The sequence below is a fragment of the Solenopsis invicta genome, chromosome 8, assembly GCF_016802725.1.
Source record: "Solenopsis invicta isolate M01_SB chromosome 8, UNIL_Sinv_3.0, whole genome shotgun sequence".
Taxonomy (NCBI): domain Eukaryota; kingdom Metazoa; phylum Arthropoda; class Insecta; order Hymenoptera; family Formicidae; genus Solenopsis; species Solenopsis invicta.
In genome coordinates, this window is record NC_052671.1 from 10,081,087 (window position 1) to 10,107,248 (window position 26,162).

General features: G+C 39.4%; 1 protein-coding gene across 1 annotated transcript in view; it reads left to right on the forward strand.

Annotated features, from left to right (window-relative positions):
• Positions 1 to 2,238: 2,238 nt before the first annotated feature.
• The window catches only part of LOC105200891 (apolipophorins), a 28,850-nt gene continuing 4,926 nt past the window's right edge, over positions 2,239 to 26,162 (forward strand). The window contains exons 1-18 of the mRNA XM_011168689.3: positions 2,239 to 2,412; positions 8,927 to 8,953; positions 9,101 to 9,285; positions 9,771 to 9,953; positions 10,042 to 14,607; positions 14,706 to 15,224; positions 15,554 to 15,743; positions 15,875 to 16,091; positions 17,850 to 18,142; positions 20,252 to 20,452; positions 20,569 to 20,795; positions 21,273 to 21,762; positions 22,049 to 22,233; positions 22,304 to 22,524; positions 22,781 to 23,354; positions 23,475 to 23,737; positions 23,916 to 24,156; positions 24,677 to 24,910. Of these exons, the coding sequence (XP_011166991.1) occupies positions 2,346 to 2,412; positions 8,927 to 8,953; positions 9,101 to 9,285; positions 9,771 to 9,953; positions 10,042 to 14,607; positions 14,706 to 15,224; positions 15,554 to 15,743; positions 15,875 to 16,091; positions 17,850 to 18,142; positions 20,252 to 20,452; positions 20,569 to 20,795; positions 21,273 to 21,762; positions 22,049 to 22,233; positions 22,304 to 22,524; positions 22,781 to 23,354; positions 23,475 to 23,737; positions 23,916 to 24,156; positions 24,677 to 24,910 (8,883 nt within the window). The 5' untranslated portion in view covers positions 2,239 to 2,345. The remainder of the gene's footprint in view (positions 2,413 to 8,926; positions 8,954 to 9,100; positions 9,286 to 9,770; positions 9,954 to 10,041; positions 14,608 to 14,705; positions 15,225 to 15,553; positions 15,744 to 15,874; positions 16,092 to 17,849; positions 18,143 to 20,251; positions 20,453 to 20,568; positions 20,796 to 21,272; positions 21,763 to 22,048; positions 22,234 to 22,303; positions 22,525 to 22,780; positions 23,355 to 23,474; positions 23,738 to 23,915; positions 24,157 to 24,676; positions 24,911 to 26,162) is intronic.

Below are 26,162 nucleotides of genomic sequence, written 5' to 3' on the forward strand. Positions count from 1 at the left end.
AAATAAATGGAATCTCCCGTAAAACAACGAGGAATGGTAGAAAAAAATTTTGCTTTATTGTTAAGTGAAATTTTTTTATAATAACATCCGTATATTATATTATGGTTAAGTAATATTCTCTTTGAAAGTTTCACTCTAAATATATGCGGTCAAAGACATCAATGTATTCATATGAGTTATATTCTGCATGTGCGATTTCAAAATATGAATGCTAACAGTGATATCAGTACTTGGTATCATAATGAGTATATAATAGGTAAATATGCTTTAAGGTCATATAACACGTGATAAACGGATTGACAGACTTACTGTGTAAAAAACACAAATTAGATTTACACTATCTTTACATAGTATATTTACATTAAACAAATTGTTTCTTTTAAAAGAAAAGAAACAATCAGAGAGAATCTATTATTTTTTAATCTTTTAACTATAATATTTTAATCAATTGCATATCACAATTTATCGAATACATTCAATGTTAAATGATACAAAGGATGAAAAAAATGGGCCGATTTTGACCCTCAGAATGACAAATAAAAACAATGTGTTTCTTTTCGTAATTTCACTTATTGAAATTGATTTTGACTTTTAAAGAATTTTAATTTGTTGAAAAATACATTAAAACCAGCATATATAAAACTATTAAATATATAACAAGCTATTATAAAAGAGGTATATTAATAAAAATTTAAAACTATAATAAAATAAACAATATTAAGATAAAATTGGCTAATATGTGAACAAAATGTAAAGGAAAAAATCGTAATGAACAACAATGGTTGCATGTACCCGTCAAGATTTAAAATAATTCCTATCGATAACCATTGTTTTTAAATATTAATAATTTTTCGATACTTTTTTTATTAAGCAGAACGTGAGTTATTGGAAATGAAAGTATTATTATGTTTTACTAGTAGGAAAACACGCATGTGTTTATGAAGTTTAATAATATTGTAATAATTTACAGTAATAGATATTTAAGTCTCATATGCTGATTTTAATATTTTTTCAATAAATTAAAATTTTTTGAAAGTCAGAATCAGCTCAAAAACGAAAAACAATGTTTTGCTACTTTGGGAACAAAAATCGCCCCCTTTTACTTATCGAGCTTTGCTTACTATTATTACCCATATTTATATTGAAGGAAACAATTTTTGCTAAAAAAAACATTTTTTTTTTATTTTAGGAAAAAACGTGTAAAATAAAATAAATACGAATTGTTTAATATAAAAAAGTTAGTAAGAGAAAAAACAATTTTTTTTATAAAAATAAAAATATAAAAGTATTTTGGCGTGAAGATATTTTATTTGAATTGGAGTTGACGACTTAGTATTAATTCTGCGAAAGATATACTGATATTATAAATAAAAATGTTAAATAATCTGTAGGGGACATGTGTGAAATCATTTCCTCTTCAAACAAGATAATGTTCTGAGTCCAAGAAAACTGATATTTGAATACAGGATTAGGCTATATCATAGCTTGACGCAATAGAAAACTTGTGCGGCCCCTAGTTAAAGAAATTTAGCTAGGACAAAGCTTTGTCATGTGTTATACATGTGCGTGCCATATGACAAAATGTAAATACCTCCCTATCCTTTAAAAGAATCCTCCTGTCGCCATAATCGTTTTGAAAAGACTTTAATTGGCCTCCTTACCTTTTTTCATAAATTCATATATTTATATAAATAAAGAGTAAAATATTATTAATATTGCATATATTATCAATCTTTGTAAAAACCTAGTTAATTAAAATATAATTAATGTTGTGTGTATCAGCAATCTTTTTTGTAAATTTAGTTTTGTGTTCAGAAAAAAACCGAGAAAGCCGTGTATATTTTTATTTAAAAATTTTATTTATTTAATTATACTCTATATTTCATATATTTGAAAAGCAGTCGCGGAAAGGGACGGCGACGGGAAATAAACGTTGTTAGGTCACAAACTCTTCATGATAAAGCATATCCTTTGGGGATAACGTCAAGCGGGTGCGTCTAGAGAACGGTACAGGGTTTAATCTGTCATAGACACTAGGAAAATTTTCGATACGTCGCTTTGACCGTCAACGCTCGCCTCTCTTCTTGATACGGCTAGAGATCTCTTTATCTTCTCGTCGCTGCGATGACGGAGCCCCCGGCCCCGGGGAGCGGACAGATGTATGGCCCAACATGCATAGGACAGATTTATAAGCGAGGGTGGGGAGCTGCGAGAGCATAAAAGCACGCACGAAGAAAAGCGCAGACGCTTTTGTCGTGTTCACCCGTGGCCGCCGATCGTGTCATTGCTGATTGTGCGAGAGTAGTGCTTAAAGTAGTTTGCAGTACTCGGGTAGAGAGAAAGCCATGGGGCTCGCGAGGGCGGCCGTCTTCGCCGGCTGTCTCCTCTTCCTGGCGGTCGTCGCCTCAGGCAGTAAGTAAAGCGGAAAATGCGCCTCGTCGCTCATCCCCTTTCTGCAAAGTACTCCGGTACTTCATGACCTACCCTCTAGAGAGCTGGACGGCCGCTTGCGTCCGCGCGCGTTCCTTCTATTCTTCGATGATCACAGAAGTGTGAAAGTTATAAGACTGAGACAAAACCGATTCCTTCTCCTAAATAGAAAACTTTTCTCGGATAAAAGATGTAATACGCATTGAGGGCGGGGCGGGGGAGGGGGACGAGAACCACTTAAATGTGCTACTACTAAAAGCAAACCTCGTGAGCGGTATACAGAGGTTTTTAAATTCTGCTGAAGAGAATGCAGAGTTTTTAGTTTCAGCTTCGTAACTTTCATATCTTTTGTATCGATGTAGAACAGGGAGTTATTTGAAATTAGAAAGAAGAAACGGTTTGTTTTCTTTTGCATGCAAATTACAAAGCAACATTTTACATGGTCTTTTCCTTTCCAAGGTTTCCAAGATGAATGACAAAAGTAATAAATTAAACATTTAATTTGAGTCAATTTAAGGATTGAACAAAAGGAATTATCCCGGTACGCTTAAGGCGGTATTTAAAAATGTACAATTGTTTGATTGATAAATATAAAATTCTTTCGGATTACTTATTCAAGCGAATTCTACTCAGATATCAATTCTTGCGGTATTCTGCATGTGTGCTAGTATTTCAGCCGTATTTTACGTAGTAACGGAACTTTATGGATAAATTATTGATATTTCTAAAGGCGCTCGTAAAGCTGCGTCTCGGCACTCGTATACGAAGATATAATCCGCGTTCTCCCTTGCGGACCTTTCGAGAGGACCGGATGACTTCGATAAGTCTTAATTTTTCTATCAAATTAAAGATTAATGCGCGAGTGTTGATAGAAAGGGTCAACGCGCTCGCGGCGCGGTCAGGTTTGAATATCATAAGGTTACTCGCTGTGTCAAGGATAAAGATTATCGTCGCGAATGGATGTTGAAACGGGTGATATTTTCGTGAACTACAGAATCCCGAAAGAGATTCGTTAATCTCTCGGAACTTTATCGCGTCATTGTTTCATTGGCGATTAGCGCGGCAAACTATAGATAATGAAATGCCACCTCTTTATGCCTGTTTATTCCTTACAATTCCATTGCGATAAATGAAAGCTTATCTTTGACGTAGTATCGTGACGTAGCTATCGTTTAGCATAACATTAGATTTAGACTTAGATCTTAATCTTCCTCGTAACGGCGAGAGAGAAGTGCCGATCTTCCGCCGTGCGAAATTTTTGCTTCTTTTCGTTCCATCGTTAGCGGCAGTAATTCATTCCACTGACGTGCTGCCATTTGTTTTATCGACGTGTAATTTTCCTCCTCCTTCCGTTCTACGTTAAATTACATTTTATTCTAGAATTTAATTAATAATCAAAGTCGAGACAACTCCGCGCGCGCGCGTGCTCCCTTTATGTTCGTGAATGAAGTATAGAAGTTTTTATCGGCGAGCGTGTTTAATGCTTTCTTATTACTTGAAGAAAGATTAAAGAAAATTGTTCTTTCGATTACATTGCCGGGGAAGAGAATGCCGGCGGCTTCCATTAACAAACAGGAACGTTTTAGATTGAATTATGTCTTGAGCAAACGACCGGTGAAGTAATTTGCGGAAAGTAGTTATAGATACGGAAAATCAGTTCTTCAATTTTCCGCAGAGTTTACAACGAACGAGTAATGGATGAAGCAAACGAGAGCTCTCCTCGGCGTGCGCGATATTATTTTAACGAATGACGAAAAGGGCCAATTAATTTTTCAAATGCCTTTGTGTTCCGCTCACGAACAAAAAGTTAGCGTTACGAGACCGAGTTGGTTACAGAATATTAGTGTCTCATCCGGCAGGGAGCTGGCGATAAAATATTGTTTATTCTGTAATTATAATGCACGATTTTATGTTTTTCCTCTCAAATGATACGAGCAACCCCCCCCCCCCCCCCCGCCCCCCTGTATATCGCTACAGCGTTGATAACACTATCATGCCTCTATATTTCTTCCTTCGATTGGTGTTATTCGAGCTAATCTCAAATAATTACGTGCATCAAGCTTATGCACTGATACACGTACACTAAAACAGTCACACGAAATACTTGATGATTATTCATGACCTTTTTTAAAACATCTCGAACGCGAGACTACGACGAGAGTAAAGGTTCCTAAAATTTAATAAAATATTTATTCAAATGTGGTACTAATAAAATATTTACTTGCGGTACACCAATATTTACTCTGTAAGAAAAAATTATACTTAAATTGGTGGCTCTTGTACCGAATAAATATATATTTATATTTAGTAAATATTTTATTAGTACTAAATGTTTTCAAACCTTAAACGTTACATTAATTATTAATTTTATTTTCAACAGAATATCAAATACATTAATTTTATACTAGATATTACGAAGGATCAGAAAATATTTAATATTCAAATAAATATTTATCCAAATTTAGTGATTTTTCCTCGGTGTACCCCAGAATGTGCTGGCATTCACCTTCGAACCAATATTCTCGCGTCGAATGTAAAATCACGGGTGCCGCGAATACTCCTTTCCTTTTCTTTCGCGCGGGAGGAAATTATCGGTGAAACCTGACTGAAAACTAGATGACAAGGGTCGATAATCAATATCGCTTATGTGACGTATGAATACGCAATCGCATTTCTAAAGTAATGACGAAGGCAAATTAACGAAGGTGGCGGTGACGCGAGAGAGGAGGACCCGGCTCCGTTCCCTCGCGTGGTTCTAGAAAGTAACGAAATAGTTGTCAAAGAGTTCGCGCATGGCGTATCGGCGCTCGGAACGAGGTCCGTATCATTGAGACGATTACAGGTCCCCCGTGTTCGACCGGACATTTGGTAAATTGATCTGACGTCCCTACATCCCAGTAAAATAGATCCGATCTCTGACCGTTGCGACGTAACAAACGTTCTTTCACCGCCGCGTTTTTAAGTACGTAAAGGGAGCGCGTATAAACGATGCGGGGCACCGCGCTCCGTGGCCTCCCTCAAAGCAAAATGGCATCCCGGGCATTCTGTTTGGGGGCGCGACACGGTTTTTTCCAATTACCACGGCTAACGCCGCGGCCGCGCCGACGCGACCGCCGGTATTTTCCGAAACGCCGGGTAATAGAAACAATACCGCGAGATTGGAATTTTTTTTTCTCTCATATAAATATACCTTGTCGAACGCGTAACATGTATCCCTGTTATATTGAGTCGCTCAACGGCCATTGAATAAAGGCGCATTAAATTCCCGTGATAAATGATTACAATGGCGCGCGTTGTGTGACGAGAAATGGAAGCGCGATTGTCGGGTTAAAAATACGAGCAGAGAATGCGGGTTCATCGTGGGGAAAGATCGACGTTTAAACGCGCCGTGAAATAATGCCGAGAAAGAGATACACGGAGATCCGCGTACGAAATATGAAAGTGGATATGTCTCTCTGTCGCCCGCGAATTTACATAATGCATACGTTTAAGTGATATAACGAGAACGGGAGCCACTTCTAACCATGTAGCGCGTATCGCGGGGAGCAAGCAACGCGCGAGAAATTATGGTTGCAATTGTTAGATTACAGCAAAATCCCGGCGAGATTCTCTCTCCCTTTAAGCGCGCCGCCGCGCCCTGCGCTCCCGCCGCCCGTCGTACATTTCACATTGTGTGTACATCTGTCGACGTCGCATTATTCAGTCGACGAATTTAAAGAGCACGTTTTAAAAGCGCGATTATAAATATGATGCACGAGTTGTGTTTCTCGCGAGAGTAAATTTTGATAAATATTATCCTCTTAATTTTTGAAATACATTTTTTTCGGTCAACGGGCTCTAAAATAAAAATTTCATTAAATCTGTCCGATCTAAATATAAAGGCAAGAGAGGTTTACCTATCTATATCTAAAGAATAATTGACGAAATGTTTAATCGATTGCAGCTAAAAACAATCAGTTGTTCCTATAAATATCTTATTTGACGCTCGGAAAAACTCGATTCGGAATCAAAGGGTGCATAATAGATGGAAAAGAGCGGGAAGACATAAAGCAATTCAAAGAAATAAAAGTGCTAATAAAATTTCAAAGGAATTTCTCTCCGTTGCGCATCCACGGCAGGATAACACGAAATAAAAGTCCGACGGTTCGGTAATAATGAAAAGGCATCGCCGCATGATGAATATTTCAACGAACTCGTAGATTGTCGTCAAAGTGACAATGATTAGGGGAAAGGGGGATTGAACGTCGGTGCGCGCAGCATCATTGTAGAGAGAAACAATGTACATCTTCACCGAATAGATTCATCCTTCTTTTGGTCTATTCTCGCGCGCGAGACTCCCACTTTCCACCAACCTCCACCACCTCTTTTCGCACGCGTCGTTCTTTATCCCTTTGTCCCCATTGAAGGAACGTTTCCCTTTTCTCTCGCTGCACCTCATCTATCTCTTTTCTCTTCGTTTATTCGGTCGCTGTTATTTTATCGTCTCTCTTTCTCTTTTCTTTCTTACTCTCTTCTTTTGCTTATGTCATCGTCGTCGAAATAAAGTGCAATCTGGTTATTTCTTATTTACCGTGCCTCCGCGATCACATTATTCTTCTAGAAAAGAATTAATTACTTCTCCATTTTACTTGTAAAAGAATTACCTTGCGCTCTTTCTATCGTGGTAGAAATAGATAGAAGATTCCTAGTAGGGTCTCTTTATATGCGCACACACGTTTCTAGCCGAATATAAATTGTGAAGATTAGATTTAACTGCTTCCGCTGCGAGAAACTTTGATCGCTTCAACGGAAAACGCTAATTGTGATTATAATTCTTATAGACACAAATGTACTATTTCTACGTCACGCGTCACTCCGATTTTGTTTTCTACTATTTGCTTTGTCTACTAGTTTCGTAAAGATAATAATTCTTGCCGAACTATGCAAATTAATTATGTTCAATGTCAAGCAAATAATTATGCAACTGATTTCAGTGCAGAGGGCAATTTTTTTTTATATCTGCTTGTTTTTCACTTCAATTAATCTTTATGCAATATTGGGTAATATTTAGTCGGCTCTAATCTGTCGTTAAATAATTTATACTTGTAAGTATACTTTCTTTTAGCTTATACGTGTGCGTAGCAGTAGATACTTCGCGACTTAATCTACAATTTAAAAAGGAATTTCCAAGAACTTTAAAAAAAGTTGTTTACTGTAAACTTTTTCTTTTAAATTATACAATATTTATTTATTACTTAAATACGCGTTTTTACGATATAATTGTGAAACAGACATATAAATTATGCATGTGGTAAAATTGATATTAATATTTTCGTGATAGATGCAGTTTGTGAACTTTAAACTTCCGCTATAATCACTTAATGATATCCGTTTCTTCATATTGTTGACCTAATAACATGCCTTTTATCTCAAACGTAAGTTGAACTAAAGATGCTATTCCTACTAACATAAGCTGTACTAATCGGATATTAAGAGAATACAACCTGTTTATCCTATTTAGCAGAATTATATAATCAGCATTCCGTAAAAAAAAAATGACTTTACGCCTATTGACTAACTATATTTATCATGTTTATGCTTGCCTATAAATTTTGCCATCGATGTTATTTTCCGAATGTAAGCGAGATAAAGTAAAATTAGAGATAAAGTTCCCAGTAACGCAAACAAATATCAATATTAAATACTTACTGATAATTCTTCGTAATATCTGGTGCAGAATTAATGTATATTTAAAATAAAATTAATGTAATGCTTGATATTTGAAAAATATTAAATATATATGCGTGTATTTAAAAGTCAAGCATAATATATCAATAAATTTAATAAAATGCTCTTTTGAGCAACTTAAATCTCGCGTAGATTCTGTAGACTAAAAAGAGCGTAAATGTCAAATTACTACAGGTACTGCAATTGATTGATACGCTACCTTTTATAGCTCTCGCTCAAAAAGTCACGTTCGAATCAATTTAAATGTTAAAAGGTGAAACTATTATGACACACCATTAAATCCACTGGCCCGCGAGCGCCGACACGCTCTATCGAACAGAAATGGAAATTCCATGGTCCAGGGTCAAGAAAGTCACGATTAACAGCATGTTATCAACGTTCGACCCTAGCACCGAGTTCACTCGATACATAAATATATTTTTTCGACGTAATCTGTGCGTCAAGCATAATAGATTATGGCCCGTCTGTTTTTTGTCTCATTCGAGTTTGATGAAAATTAAAATAATACTTAAGTGTTAATACAAGAAAAATTCCTGTTTTATTTATTAATTTATTTTTGTTATATGCGTATTTTTTTTAAATTTTTTCTCCCTTTGTTATAATATTTTCTGTACAAACATCTTTCTGATTAGTGTAAAAAAGAGAAATAATTTTTTATTTTTTACCCTTTTTATCATGCAATTTGTTCTACTTTGTTAATTAATTAATATGTGTACTTCTAAAATTGTTGCTACAAATTGAAAGATACATAATTTTTCTTTTGTTATAGGTAAATGTACAGTCGGCTGCCATGGATGTAAGTATAATGCCTTTATAAGAAAAACCTCGCCATATTATTTTCAAAAAGTCTCACTGAATAAATTGAGATTAGAAGATTTTTTACACCGTCCTAATCAAATAATTTTGTGATAAATTTAATTTGTTTTTTGTGTGATGTTTTTAGTACACGGAGGTAAAGCCTATCAGGAAGGACACACATATATATACGATTTGGAAGGAACATCTGTAACGTCAGTTCCCGATGCTCAGGGTGATGCTACCTTGAAGCTGAAGGGTACTGTTGAACTGTCAGTGAAGCCTGACTGCATTCGACAGGTCCGATTGAAGGGCGTATTAATCAATGGAGCCGTAAGTATTTTTCGTTTGCTCTTCTCTCGCACGTGTTCCTAAAATACCTCTATTATAAATATTGTAAAAATAAATATAAAAGAAAAAAAATAGTATTTGAAAATAGCATATAGAATAGAAATACGAGGCCCAAAGGTGTGATTCCAATCATTTTTCAGAAATATTAAAAAACTTTTAATCTAATTCCGCTTAACTAAATCTCCGTAATAAAAACTTTTAATTTACTGCTCTCAACGGGAATTAATTCATGACGGTTTGTATGATTTGTGTTCAATTACTACAATGTGCATATAAAATCTACCATCATCTATAAACAATTTATTATAGTTTTGATATCATATATAGTTTGATATAAATACTTCACATTCTTATCTGCTCTATCATACAGCATATTACAAACATAGCAGACAACACATTTGTTTTACAAATTGCAGATAATATTAGGAGTGTAAGCAATTAAAAGTATACGTATAATATTTTTATAGCCAATATTGCTGGCAGATATTGAAAAGTATGCATTACAATTCAATTATCACGATGGTCATATCGATACCGAGGTCTGTGCCGAACCCGGTGACTCACAGACGTCTCTCAACATCAAGAGAGCTGTCACTTCTTTATTCCAATCAGCTATTATACAAGAATCTGGCTCTACGACTCATCACGAGGTACAAAACTGTCTTGACTTTATTTATCGTTCAAGTCCTTAATAAAGAACTATGTCGATATAACGCATTGTTTGCTACACTTTCTTAGGTCGACGTGCTCGGTGGTTGTCCAACTGATTTTTCTTTCCACAAAGATGGCGATTCGCTAGTCATTCAGAAGGAGAGGGACCTGATCCGTTGCTCCCATCGCGAAAGTATCAGATATGGTCCCGTGTCCGCGGTCTATGACCAGAAATCCGAAATCCAATCGGCCCCGTTGCTGTCAGCGCATCAGAGAATCGAGCAACGTTTCAAGCGCGGTATCCTGAACAAAGCGACTTCAGTCGAGTCATACAAATTGAAACCGTGGAGCAACGGAGACGTCAGCGCTAAGACGGTCGTGCAAACCACTTTGACGCTCAAAGGTGAGAAGGGCGACAGCCCTAATGCTCCGGTTTCCCTGCCAAAGTCGCTGATCTTCGAAGCACCGCATCCCGTCACCAAATCTTCGGCCGACAACATCGCCGCAGCCGTGAAGGCAGTGAGTGCCGAAGAGCACAACGGTGTGAAGCATGACGCGGCGGAAAAGTTTGGAAAGCTCGTTAAAGTCCTTCGTCTCAGCAGCAAAAAAGACATTATCTCGACCTACCAAAAAGTGAAAAATGGCAACGGTTTCGACAAGGTCCTAGACAAGAAAATTTTCCTGGATGCTCTCTTCCGCACTGGAAGCGGCGAAGCCGCGGAAGTGGCCGTAGACCTATTAAAGAGTCACGAATTGACTGGCGTTCAGGCGCTCGTGTTCTATGCGAGTCTTACTCTGGTCAGTCATGTAAACCTACCATCGGTGACCGCCGTCACTTCTCTTCTTGATCAGCCAAACTTACCGCGTCTTGGCTATCTCGGAGTCGGTCAAGTAATTGGCAAATACTGCCAGGAGCATACTTGCGAGAATGTAGCCGAAGTCAAACAAGCTATTCACAAAATCCGCGAAAAAGTCGGCAACGGAAAAGCAAAGACCAGAGAACAGGAGAATGTCATAGTGTCGGCTTTGAAGGCATTAGGTAACAGCAGATTTCTCGACGATGCCACTCTACAGAAATTAGTCGGCATTGCTGAGGATAAGAACGTGCGCAATAGAGTCAGGGTAGCCGCGATCGAGACTTTGCCTACTCGCTGTTCCATGAAATGGAAAAATCCTCTTTTGAAGGTTCTGGGCGATCTCGAAGAAGATAGCGAGATCAGGATCAAATCTTATCTGTCTTTGGTCGCCTGTCCCTGCTCTCATGTCGCCAGTGGTGTCAAGGAAGCTTTGGATAAAGAAACGATCTATCAGGTCGGATCCTTCATCCAGAGTCATTTGAGGCATTTACGAGCGTCTGCCGATCCGAACAAAGCCGAAGCGAAGAGGCATCTCGGTCAGATCAAGCCACGAACCAAATTTCCGATAGATATCTTCAAATATTCCTTCAACGATGAATTCTCATATAATTTTGGTGGAATCGGACTCGGAGAATCCGTAGAGAGCAACGTTATCTACAGTCAGAATAGTTTCGTACCACGCTCCATCAGTCTAAACTTAACTAATGAGATATTCGGAAGATCCTTCAACTTCCTAGAGCTCAATACACGTGTCGAGAATCTTGATAGATTGATCGAGCATTACTTTGGACCCAAGGGCCGCTTGACGCAGGACGAAGTGGACGACTTGGTTGACAAGGGAGTGGACAAGACAGAGAACATCATTAAGTACATCCAAGAGAAAGTTAGCAAAATGCGCAGCAAACGTGAAGTTAAGCAGGGAGAACTCGACAAATTCGCCAAGGGTGTGAAATTAAGAAACAACGAGGTAGACCAGCAACTCGACATTGATTTATCAGTCAAACTGTTTGGCGTCGAACTAGCCTATTTGAATTACGACGGTAATCCATCGCAGTTCACACCGGAGCACATTATCGACAAGTTATTTGACATCTTTGAGAATGGGATCAACAAGCTAAAGACATTTGATTACAATTTACAAAATCACATGCAGTTCCTTGATGCAGAAGTAGTCTATCCTACAAATCTGGGTATGGCTCTTTCTCTCGGCGTAATTGGCACCAGCGTGGTCAACTTGAAAACGTATGGTAAGATAGATATTCCGGCTATCCTAAAGGATCCGAAAAACGCCAATATAGACTTTGGCTTGAGACCCAGTGCGTCCATTCGTGTTGCTGCTAATATGGTCGTGAAAGGATTCGATATAGAGTCTGGTTTGAAGCTCGTTAGCACGCTGCACACTGATACGGCAACCGACTTTAAGGTGAAACTATTGGACGGCAAAGGTATTGATATAGTTATTGGTACGCCGTCGAAAAAAGATGTGCTCATAGACTATAGTACTGAAGTTCTGTTGAGTGCTGGCGATACATACAGAGCTCCTAAATTCAGCAAGAGTAAGGTATATAAAGACTGTTTCGAACAGTTGTCTACTATTCTGGGTGTAACGGTTTGTGGCCACGTTGAATTCCCCTATGACGGCATTGACTCGATTCAGAAGAGAGCATTATTCCCCCTTAACGGTCCGTCAAAGTTCTTCTTTGATTGGGAAAACACTGATCTATCTGCTGTCCATCTCAAGATCTATTATGACGATTCGCCCAAATCTAAATCGTTTGAAATCTTACTAGAGACGCCGAACAGCAAAACCAGCAGACGCATGTCTTTCACTGGTGAAGCCGCTCTCGAGCCCAACAAGCACGCTAAACTGGCTTTTGATTCTCCCTTCAAAAAAGCCTCCATCGAAGCGATAATAAAGGAAGAAGCTAAGGAGCACTCGCTTACGCTCGTCTTACACAATGATAACCAAGAATATTATGGGCGCGCCGGAATCTTGGCCGATGGATCCAAGTACAAACCCATCTTAGAATACAAGGTACCAGAACATATTGAGAAGTTGGCTGGCACCAAGTCCGTAAAGTCTGGTCAGCAGTATGAGGTGCAAGGTACCGTAGAGATGGCCGATCACGATGGCGGCAAAAAATACATATTTGACAACGTGGCTCTCGTCACGAGTGGTCAGAAACTTGTCGGTCTCGACGGTTACGTTCACTCTGCAGATGACGTCGCCGACTTGGACATGAAGGTGAATTACGGCGAGGAATCCATCGCTCTCAAGTTGAAAGGACAGAAGAAGAAAGATGATCATTACTCGGTCATCGTTTCGGCATTGCCATCGAAAGATCCTAATATTGGATTCAATATCAAGTCCGAATTCCAAAGGCAAGCAACCGCGTACAAGTACAATCTGATCTTCATTCACGGTCCGGATCAGAACTCCGAAGTAAACCGTTTCAGCCTCGATCATCACGGTATCATCAAACCAAACATGAATGGAGTAAACTTCCACTTCGGTAGCTCCACCAAGATCACGTATCCCGCCGCAAAATTAAACCTAGAATTCGAAGAAAAATTCAGACCCAATTCCGTCGGAGGCAAGATCGTAATCGGTTATGATAAATTTAAGTTTGGCTCCAAATTGTCTGGCGAGATAAACAAAGAGAAACCAGGTGATTATGAGGTCGAATTCGAAGCCGAGCTTTTGCAGAATGGCATCAAATTAGAGTCCAAACGTACGATTATTGATGCGCACAAGAGCAAGTACAAGAACAAGCTCGAGCTCATACCGGGAGGTAAATACGAGGCCGATGCACTAATCACGTACAATCACGACAAGAATAACAAAAACTTTAACTTTGAGTTAGACAGCGACCTGAAGTTGGACAACAAAAAAATTAAAGTTTTCAGCAATTTGCACGTCAACCATCCCAATAGTGTCCAGTCACAAGCGTACGTCATTGTCAGCGACGTCAAGTACATCAACTTCCTGTTGAAGCTACAGAAACAAGGCAATCCTCAAGGTACTTTAACTTTGAACGTGAAGAACTATTTGAACGCTGAAGGGCAGCTGTCGTACCAAAACGGTAAAGGTAAGACGCATCTCAACATTGATTTGCCAAAGATCAACCGAAAGATCAAAGGAACTGGTGACTTCACGGTAAGTGGCTCGCAACACAATGGCGATTTTGAACTTTTATTCGATGCGGAAAAGGACCCGAACAAACGCATTAAATTATCCACTGTAAACGACATAAAGAAGAACGCCATCGACACAAAGAACGTGATCGAAATATCGAATCACAAGTTCGTAGTAAACGGCAAGGGCAAGTTGGATGGCACCACAGACAACGGCGATCTAGCTGTCGAAGGAGATATTACTCTACCAAACGGCCGTTATCTGACTGGTAATATCAAGAGATCGTCCAAGAAGGACAACAACAACAAATACACCGTCCACGTAAGCGGCGAGTTAGAAGATCACGAATCTAAGGGCGGCAAATCGCGAAAACTCACGTACGTTGGAGACGCTAACAACGTTGATTTCAAAACCTATACATGCGTGACCCACTCGAACCTGAAAGCCGTCAACTACGATGGCAATCATATAGAACTCGATTTGAAACTCAAGAATCTTATCGACACCGATGGCCACAAGAAAGTGGAAGGAGTCGCTATAAACCTGTCGGAATCACATATGTCGCAACCGTTCACTCTAGAATACGAAGGTACTGAGGACGATAATGAGGCAGAATCCTACAAACTTGAATCTTCTTATGGCAAAGACTTCCACCTGAAGGTAAGCGAAATAACTTTTTTGATAACTTTACTGTCATAAATATGGATGTAGCAAGTATTTAAAAAACTGAATACGTAAATTTGCTTTATCATTCGCAGAGTGGCGAAAAGTATGTTCCCGGCAGTGGTGACAAGCCGTGCTCGTACAAAGGCACCACAGAACTGGCATGGATATTGCCGTCAAAGAAGTTGCGTAACATCAAGCTTAAGACCATGCACGACCTGTTGATTCGCGACCAACATTCTAAGAGCGATGTTAATGATCTGAAGGGACACGTGGAACTTATTTACAACGATGACAAAACAATCAAGGTCGGAGGTTCCTTAAAGACCCAGGGAATTGAAGACGGCGAGCATCCTTACGATTGCGAGATGGCACTCAATCTGATCACTCCCAACACTCCGCCTCTCAGTTACCAGGATCATTTCACGTACAAACCCGACGGCAACAAAGTGACGATTACTACTAAGTCGATCATCAAGTACGACCAGAAGGAGATAACCCTCGCGATCAATCCCCTTACGTATGATTATGATTTGACGCACATTGACGTAAAAGCCCACGCTACCACTCCATTCGAGAAGATGCATAACGTCGACCTTGAACTCAAGCACGAGGTATCATTTTTACAATGCTGTTAATTATTCTCCGTATTTAGAAACTTCTCATCTAAGATCTAAACTGAGATCCTCTCTCCGCGTCTCACTAATTACAAACCGCTAACTGAATCATGTGCAAATATCTCGGGATTATTCCGGCTAGATATTGCTCCCGCGTGATACTCCGCGCTGTGCGTCATTTATAATAGTTTACCGCTGGTGACGTAAGCAGCGTGCTGTTTAAAGACGAAATAAAGTTTTACGGCGCTGCCGACGAAGTTGCCGGCAGGATGACACTGTCTATCTATTACGCGCATCTAATTTTTTCTTTTATTTATTCTTTGAAGAGAGAAAAAGACGGGCATGTAAGGAAAACCGACGCAGCCTTGACCTTTGACGGTCAAGCGAAGTACACGCTCAACAGCGAAATTCGAGAAAGCGAGACCTCCCCGATGATGCACATAATTTTCATCTGCCCGGCAGGAAAAACCGAGCTGCTCTCGAAATACAACAAACTTGGCGACCATGAATACACAGGTAACACTTATTAAGCTATCTGCTTTAGTCCCCTCTTTTCCTAAGCGATATGATATACATTTTTATTTCAAAAGGTAAAACCCTATCGCCGGTTCTACATGATGAACAAGCTTAAACAAATTTATTTTTAGGCGAATGGAAAATCGACACGCCAAAAGGCTTCGCCGTTGCCGACGCGCACGTTAATTTAGAGAGCATCGACAATTTCATCATTAACGCTAATTTAGATAGCGACAAGCTCAAGCACCGTAAGATTCATGCCGAAATCGCTAACAGTCCCACCGCCAAAACCGGCAGACGGATATTGATCACCGTCACCAGCGATGGTAAAAACATCGTGACCGGAAGGTATGTTAATTGTGTCTCGTATGTAGAAATGTGCAAAATGCGCCGATCAATTCAAAACAATGGTCATACGCGGCAATGTCTTAACGTTAGTAATGGGACTAATGACGACTCAAACGAGGGAAAACAATTTATACGAACGCGCGAAGTCGAGGCCGCGTTCGGCGCACAGGAAGTCTACATTTCACTGTCTTGACAGTCTTAACTTCTATTAAAGCGATCCTGTCGCTTCTGCTAAGATCGATATTCCCTCAGTAATTCTAAACGATGTTTTCTGACGACTATATAAATACATACTTACCTCTTGCGCGTACGTAAAAGATCGATCGCCTACGCGGCGACAAAACAAAGAGTAAAAGATGTCTTTCCAGTAATTAACGAAAGGCCGCTAGGTCGTTCTCAAAGAAGATCGGAGATACGCGAGAAGTCGTATCTCCGTTCGTCCCGCTATGTAATTTCATCGATTCACCCGCTAAAATTAATTCAAGCGGCTTCCGAGAATACATTCCGACTGCCAGTCCTTTTTATTAGCGTCCCATCGAAATCGCTTCGGTAGAATTGTAGAACGTAAATAGGGGTTAAGCGGTTTAGCCGAAAATGTAGTGTATTATCGATCGCGCGGCGTTAAGGCATTACGAATACTTATTTCCATCACATAATAAAAAAAGAAAATGGGAACGTGTAGAGGAGAGGGGAATAAGATAACGACCTTAAAGTTTATCGAGTTTTCTACTTTCTGTGATAATGTAAAAATAATAATAATAAAATTTTTTTTTCAAATTCATTAAAACCTTGTTTATTATCAGTGAAAATTAGAAGCTGTGTTAAAAACTAGAACTTTTTTAATATTTAAATATTATTAGGACATGCCAGTTTCATCATCTTGCTCTCATATGCGGGTAAGATGAAAAACAATTGAGTAAAGTTAAAAATGTATTCTTATGAATAAAAAAGATTTATTATAACATAATAATATTATACTATTTTGATATTACAATGCAGCTAAAAAAAAATGTAAATGGAACGAAAAATATTTATGTAATCTGCAAAAATAAAACGATTAAAGCTGTGATATACATTACAATACATATTGCAATTAAAATTGCGTTATAGTCAGAATGCTTTTAAAACCGAAAAAACTAATGCATAAATGCATTACCTCGTCCATGCACAACGTTCGTCATCTTCCCCGCGGTCACAGTGTTTATTTATTTATTAATAAATATAAATATTGCCGTATAAAACTTTAAAAATATGAATACGTTATTGTATACGTTTTTAGCTGTACAATATCGTGATTTTATGGAGAAAATAAAAATATTTAATATAATTATGTCATTACTTATGAGCAACCAAAAAATTGCATGTCTTATTATGTTATCCACTCTTGTGGACAGATGAAAATCAAACTACCACAGATTATTTGTCATCGTTTAAAGTTTTTAATAAATTTAGCACCGGTTCGCCATTCGTTATTAACTTGAAAAAATTTACAATCGACATCTTACCCACTTCGTCATCTTACCTCTCTTTCCCTTAATTCTGATCGACCTTGGGATATATTCAAAAGTACCAGTTTATTCTGTATCCCGGAAGTATATATTCTCCGCTCCTGTAAACATGATTTCACAAAGACAGAGAGAGAGAGAGAGAGAGTTCGGGACAAATTGAAATTTAAATGAAATAACCTAAAGGAGCAATATGATATGCGAAAGAAAGGAAAAGGAATATATTTCAGATAATATTGCGATTTGTTTGCAGCACAAACTACAAGAAGCGCGACGAGGCCGGTAAAATCACCGTCGAGGGAAGCGGCAATCTCAAGATAGGCGAGGACACGAGGAGCTCCTCCTTCAAGTATACTCGCCAGCAATTGACTCGCGAGAAGGACGGCGAAACCGGTACGGTAATCGTCCTGAACGCCAAGTTCGATCCGGCGGCCGTCGTGGGCGAGCTTAAGCTTTCGAACAAGGAGCTCCTCGTTTTCAACAGCTACTGCGAGCAGAGCAAGGACTGCGCTCATTTCAAGCTCCAGTCGGGCTACGACTCCGACAGTAAGTCAAATTTCGCGTTGCTCTCTCTGATCCTTCTCTCGTTGATAATTTTCCCCCGGAAAGAGGAGATTGCGCAATCGTCGCAAGCGAGGCGGCAGCTCGCGTATACATTTTCCCAAACAATGCCCCGTCAAATGAAATTGGATTTAGGTTGCTTGCACTCAAGTATTCCATTTCGTCGATCTTTTCCCATTTATGTACACACTCGTATTTTGTCAATATTTCTCTCGTTTTCTCAAATTCTCTTTCTCGTTACTTTCGACGGTATTCTTCACGACGGTCTAAAACTGGAAAACAGGTGGCTATAGAAAATTTATACGCGCCTCGTTGAAATAAAGCAACAATATGTTGCCGTTACAATAATGCTATTACAACAATACTGTCATAATAATGGTATTACAATAACGCTCTGTAAAGCGAATATAATATATTTATAATTTGCTATTAGCGTGCGCTCCCGTTTAATCTCGATGAAACGAAAATTACAACGCGAGTTCAGCAATATACCGTAATAAAAAGCTTTTCATAAATAAAGAACGATACGGTATTTCCACACACAGCGTAGCTCCTGTGGAAATAAATACGCTGCTACTCGACGGTACGAGCCGTCTCTCTCGCTTTGCGTGCCCGGACCGGCCCTTTACACCCGCTCCGTCGCAACGGGCCTAAATTCGTAAAAATGCAAAGGAGGGTACGCGCGGAGGCCGCAATGGTGATGACAGTAATAATAATAATAATAAAACCCCCTTGCGGTTCGAGCGTAGGAGATATCTAAAAGAATGGTATCGTTCCCCGTCTCCCAGGACGTCTCTCATCCCCATCGTGGCCTACGTCCCCGTATCCATCGCGGGTCCAACCCCGTTCTGAATAATTAAAGCAACTTCCGACAGCGGACCATCGCTCGCCGTGTCGTCTGCCGCGTGTTTCACATGAGTGCGCAACACGTCGCAATCCCCGTGTACGTACGTATAGTAGGATGGAATTTCACAGGAGAGGATACACGCCTGCTACTACCCCTAGTTCGCAGGGCCTACCGCGGATCTCGGTCGATAGACGTTCTATTCTCGCGTGATCTGCGCCTAATTCGTGCCTCGCCTCAGTTATTAATAGAGCTCTGGAATTGCATCCCTATACGCGACGACGTTGCGACGGCGGTGGTGGCGGTGGTGCTGGTGGTGGTGGTGGTGGAGAACGGGTGCAAGCGTGCCGCCGCATTAACTCGAGTGCACAATTCATTCTTTTTTTTCTTTTCTCTTTTCCTCTCTTTCTTCTCGCTCCCTCTCTCCTTTCCTTTTTTCTTTCGTCTTTTTTTTTCTCCGTTCGATGAGATCGTGTCGCGAAGATCGCGAGAGGACAGGCGTGACCACCGCGGGTGGCGGCGGAGTCACACGGGGCGATACACAAGGAAAAAAAAAAGAAGTTGCCCGCCGGTGCGGAATGACGTCACGCCGCAAGGGCGTGTGCTCCGCTGACGTACACGCGTCTTAATCCTTTCTAGCACCGCGATGACGTGTAGCGCGATAAAGTTTACATCGTTTCATTTTCTTTTCGCCACTCCTCCCACTCCTACCATTTCCTCCCTCGGGATCAATTTGGCGGCTACGGCCTGTCGAGCCTCGAGAGTTTACGGAAATAAAATTTCCGCGATTAACATCGAGCATTGGGGCTGCCTGCATGTAAATGGGGGTAGCGTAACGAGTTTCCAAGGAGAGGATCATACGTTATGATCCTTTTACGATTGTCCGACTGTACCCTGTAAAATATCTACTCATCGTCCACTTGTGATTTTATCACAATCACCGATTTTATCTCTAAAATATTTCACTGAATTCTTCAATTTGTCTAATGGTTTTAATTACCTAATTTTATTTGATAATTACATTCAACTTGACATTTATTAAAAAGTTTTATCTTGGTAGAAGTCGCGAGGAAGTAAAGTAAAAAAAAAAAAGAATTAATTAACCGTACATGGTAGATATTGTAGTCGTAAAAGTCGTGGGCGAGAAATTACTTATTTAAAACGTTCTCTTCCATCTGGTATTGATTTTCCAGTGTTGATTTTTCGCAAGACGCAACTTTTATAATTTTGCGTTTTTATTTGTTTTACAGACAAGAATTATCTGAATCACGATTTAACGGTGGAAGTAGACCTGAAGAAATTCAACGTGCCAGTTGAATTTGGATTGAAAACAAACACCGAAACCAATTTCAAGGAATCCAAGTATGATCACTCTGCCAACTTGTACTTACACTCGTCGAAGGACAAATCCCAGTATTCCTACAGAGTTTACGCTCATCCCAAGGAAAGCGGTAGGAAAACTCCGTTTCTCTATTAATTGAAACGATAAATGTCGCGCACGTGCGTTCCAACTTCAAAATTGAGAATTGGAAAAAATTAACGACCGTCCGTTATCCACTTTTTCCAGCTGCCATTTTGACTTTGCCCAATCGCGAACTAGCTATCATTGGCACATTCGACTTGCCCAAAACGAAGCAAACCGGAGCATTCAAGGTCGATGTCTCCGTTTACTTAGACAGGAAGAACAAGCCGTCCGAGAAGAGCGGTGTGATCGCCACCGGTGATATGAACATTGAGAAGAACAGCGGATCCGTCAGCGGAGAGCTCAAATTCATATATCCGTCTCAGCCGAAGGTATGTCCCGCGCGTATTTTTGTATAATATTGCGAGCTTTCTGAATCAACACGTATAGAAATTACATTGAATGACGTTCGAGATTTTTAAATCTATACGTAGAAATTACATTGAACGACGTTTGATGTTAAACAAAAATTGAACTAAAAAAATATTTCCAATTTACTTCCAATTTTCGCGCGAATAAGGTCAAAGCTTTTTATATAAAACTAGCAAGAGAGAAAGAGAGAGAGACTGTACCTCGGCAAAGCCTTTATTGTCGATTTTCTCGCAATCTAGCGAGAATGACGGGTTTCATCGAGCTACTCAGTTATAAAAAAGAGCAATATACCATACAACGTTCTCTCGTCGATTCATGTTCAGCTTAATTTTTTTTAATATATTTATCGTATTCTCGCAATTTTTAAGGCAATTGTCGATTAAAGAGTTTGCAATTTAGTTTTTAAATCACATGGAACGCGTATTTCTGTTTATCAGGATATGACACTGAAAGGAAAGCTTCACTATGGCGGCGAACACCTGCTGGACGCGAACGTGGATATCGATGTCTTCGCCAAGAAAACGCAAAAGATCAATATCGTGGCGAAACTAAACCGACAGGATATCGAGAAAGGTCACAATCTCACCAGTGTAATCGAAGTGAACAGTCGTGGGCAACAACTCAAAGTCGACCTGAAATCGCATTTCGCGATCGGGGAGGACAAATTAGGTTTCGGCAGCATACTGTCGTACACAGACATCAATCAGAAACCGAAGAGCGTGGGCATTCTGTTCGATACGGATGAAACGCAGCTGTATTTCCTTGTAACCGGACATAATAAAGAACTCCTTAAAGTCGACTCGAAACTGCATTTACAGAAAAACGTGCAAAAGCTTGATACGGAAATCGTTATTGTTGGCAAATCATTTATGACGACACTCGAAGCGCATGATTGGAACAGCTTTACTTACACGGAATACAACAAAGGTAAGATTTATTCCGAATTAAATATATTACACAAAGAAGAATATTATACATGTATAGATTTTTTTTCTTTCTTTAATGACGTTTTGTTATTTAAATATGGTGAAATTATTCTTATTTAAATTATTATAAAATATACTTATTTTTATATTTAAATATTTGTATTTATTATTACATTTGTGTTATATTTTGTTATTATTATTATAATATTTATATTTTATGTAATGGCAGGAAGTCATATTTTATCTCATAAATTTATGTGAATTGATCTTTCGGTGTTTTCTTCCAGATAATCCTAATACGAAGATCAATATCAATGGACGCGTTGTGCTCGGACAACTGGCCGAGATTCATGCCGATGGTTACAAGGATGGAACGAAGAAGCATCTTTTCCACGCTTTGATCCACCTTGATGAAGAGAAGTTCCTGAAACCTGATTTCGGCTACGAGAAGGACAATATTGGCTACGCGGTGGTGAGTACATTTTCGTCGTGCGGTGAGATGGACGTAGTATTGCTTTACTAACTTTACTGATATAATTTAGGATTATTATCGAAAAGAAAGCATCGAGTTACTGAAACAGCTCAAGGACACTGTCACCGAGATAAGTGACGAAGTGGAAAGAGAATTAAAAGATCTTGTGGAACATCTGAAGAAGTCCCAGCCGAACATCAAGCCGCTCTTGGACTATTACGAGGCCGAATTGAATAAACTGAAGAACGAGCTCCACGCTGACCAGACCATTAAAGACATACATACTACCTTGTAAGAACTTAATACATCTCTTTCAATGTCACATCATATTCAGAGTATTCGTACAATTTCTTGTAAATTTATAAAAGGCACTCAAGGACATTTGTAACGTTCCTGCATATATAATAATTGCATAAATACTTATTAAGATATGTATAATAACGGTACATGCGTATAAGTTAAATATCGTTATAAATTGAAATTTTAATCATTTGTTCTCGTTGAATTGTTACGCCGTGTGATATCACTATCAATCGTATTCTTTTAGCAACAAATACTTCGGGGCTATTATCGCGGCCGTAGCGGATACCATGAAGGAAGTAACCGCGCGATTAAGCGAGCTTCAGAAAGAGTACAATGAAATAGTCTCCAGGATCGAAGAGGCATGGAAGACAATTTATCCTCAATTAAAAGAATCCTACCATAAGATAGCCGATGTATATATCAAGTTCGTCGATAGCGTCGCCAATGTTTTGACAGTCTACCTCAAGACGATACTCGTCCTGATTAATGAACATCAGAAGGAGCTGAAGGAATTAGCGGTCGTGGCTTCAGAGTTAACTCGGGACATTGCGAAGATCATATTGAAGGCCGTCAGTCAAATCAAGAAAGACGTCGACGAATTCATCGTCCTGTTGAAGAATCAAATGAAAGCGTTACCGATCTTCGAGATGGCAAAGGAGCAGTACCAGGATCTCATAAATCTTGAAATTCCTGAAACCGTCTTGGGCTCCATCCATGACCTCAGCGAAGCTATAAAGCCCATGCTACCGACTAACGAAGTTCGACAGCTCTTCACCGCTACTTATGAATACATCATGAAGCACGTCAAACACGAGAAAGTAAGTTTCTCTACTCGCCTTGCGTCATATTTCGACATTTCAGACAGTACCCTTCAAACTAACCAAAATTACTAAAATAGCGAAGCGCCTGAAATAATCAAATGTAATGATCTCGCGCAGGTCGATGATAACCACGAGATCAAGAAGATCTACGATTACACGATCGACGCCGTTGCGTCTCTCGTCAAGCTTATCGGATCCAGCGACACTGTGCACAACCTGGTAGAGGAATTGTTCGAAGCTCAACTTCCGGTTGAGTTTGAAATGTTAGCGAAGTTGCCAGCGATCACCTCGTTCAAAGTGTCCCTCTTAGATCAGATACGCAATAACGAATTACCATCGCTCACGGATCTCTTCTACACTTACTTCTTCGTACCTTACAGGTCTCTTCTTTACAGATTTCTTTCAATTGATCTTTCTATTTTCTAACTTTTTATTTTGATTTCATCGCGTATCGCTTTCTTGCGATTTCACGTTTATCAAAATGAAAGATAAACTTTTGCAGTTGTCGTTGCGAGAATCAGTATTGACCAATGTCATTTCTTTTTATATTTCGAACAGGGCGATTGTTAGTTCAGAAGTTGTGCCTCCCTACACCAAAGTCGGTATCGTCACCGATGGAGGACATATCTTCAGCTTTGACGGCAATCATTTGGATATGCCCGGCGATTGCACCTACGTATTGGCCCAGGACATGCTGGACGGCAATTTCTCTGTCGTGGCCAACTTCAACAAAGGAAATCTCGTTAGCGTGACCGTTACGGAGCCTAAAGAGAGCATCACGATGAAGCACAATGGCAACGTAAGTTTATTTCTCTTATCTCTTAACCAATTTCCTATACCGGCGGCAAGTTACGTCGCAAGATATGTGACATGAATTGAGAACGGGGCAAACGGGTTGGAGAGTGGGGAACGAGAAAGGGAGGAAGGGCGGAAGAGTGAGAAGGGTGGGAAACCACCAGATCGCTCTCATACGGTATTCCGTGTACGAGCCTTATAATGCAATCCCGTATTGAACTGTAACTCTGTAAGTTTACTAGGGGGCTCCGAACTTCGCTGACAAGTCAAACTCTATTATCCTCGCGTCGCTTCTCTTATAGACGGACTGAGCGAGGAAGGAATAAAAATCGACGTTGCCTTTCGTCTCGGATTCCGTTGCCGCAAGCGCGAAAATCATGCCGATTCTCGCAATTCCCACATGTTCATTTTTGCGTTTCGCGGTTTAATTCTTTTTTTTTTTTTTTGGTGAAGAAAATTCTTTCGATCCCCTCGTTCGATGTTTCCTCACACGATTGCATTCGTATTTCTCTTTTCTCTTCTAGATTCTGGTCAATAATAAGCCGGCCGATTTCCCTGCCAGCACGAAGAATCTGCACGCGTTCCTCTCTTCCGCCATGAACGTCAAGTCAGATTACGGTCTGTACGTTATATGCCGTTACAAACAACCCTTCCTTTGCATAATCACCGTGTCTGACTTTTATCACGGAAGATTACGCGGTCTTCTCGGTGATGCCAACAACGAGCCTTATGACGATTACACGTTACCCTCTGGAAAGGTAAGTGCAGCTTGTTTCATTGTTAAATAAATAAATAGCCTTTCGCAATTTTAGCAGAAGCAAAAGGACTGATTATACCGTCGCACAATTCTGAAAAGGATTTCATTAATGAAAGATTTCATTCATTCATAAATAATTTTTTAATTACGATTGCCTGACATTTTCTAGTTATACATAATCAGCATCAATTCACGTCTCATCTTCACTAAACGATTTTAGGGTCGCTGCTTATGAATCTGTAGTCAAAATTTCAAAATTTAAAATGGCGGATCAAAATAAATTTTTCTCAAATCCAATAAAATTCAGCATTTTAATTTCAGCCACAGTGAATCTACTATTTTCAAATTATAATAAGCGTTTTTTTTCAAATAGCCCTTACATTGAACTTCAAAATAGCCATAAAAAGAATTCGCGATCTTGATTCTTATGGAAGATATTGTATTTTTCATTTTTACCCCATTTTATGTGTATTTAACGAGGCGCACAGATCAAGGGGTGAAACTCACAAGAGTATTAGTGTTTTTTTTTTTTTTTTTTTTTGTAAAAAGTTCTATTCTTCATCTTTAAAATGAGCTCAGAAAGGAGTCATTTATTTTTAAAGAAGATATGAGTTTTTGAAGGGCCGTGACATACATGTCTCATCTTGACATGAAAGGGTTAAAGGGCTAAAGAAGCTGTTTTTCTGCGTAATAATGTAGGTAAAAAATATATTTTCCCCTTTTCCAGTTAATTCTATTATGAAAAAAGTCAGAATTGATAGCTTAAGTACGCTGGAGGCTGAAATGAAAAATGTACACACGTTATAAATATTTAATATAATCTGCTTCATGCTCTCAGAACGCCTCGTCCCTCATTTTCTCGGCGTCGCGCTTCTATTCATAAGGTCTTGCGGTAATATCGCCAGACTATAAATCATGTTCTTTGTATACTTTTGCTTTTATTCGAAAGTTTTTCGCTTCGATCAATAGACAAATGTCTACGTGGAATGGCATTCTTTTCCAAAAGGGGATCACGAATTCCTAAGGGGATCAGCATTCTTTCGTTTGCGAGATAGATATCTAACAATAAGTCCGTAGTTTGTGCGCGAAACTGGAACAACCAACCTTTCTATACCCGCGTTTCTTAAGTGAAAAGATAAAGTATGTCATATTTCAATATGCAAAATTTCATCTTGTGTCCGCGAGAATAAAATGGAATGTTCTACTTTCGAAAGTAAAAATAAATACGACGAGTGTTTTGCGACGGAGGAGAA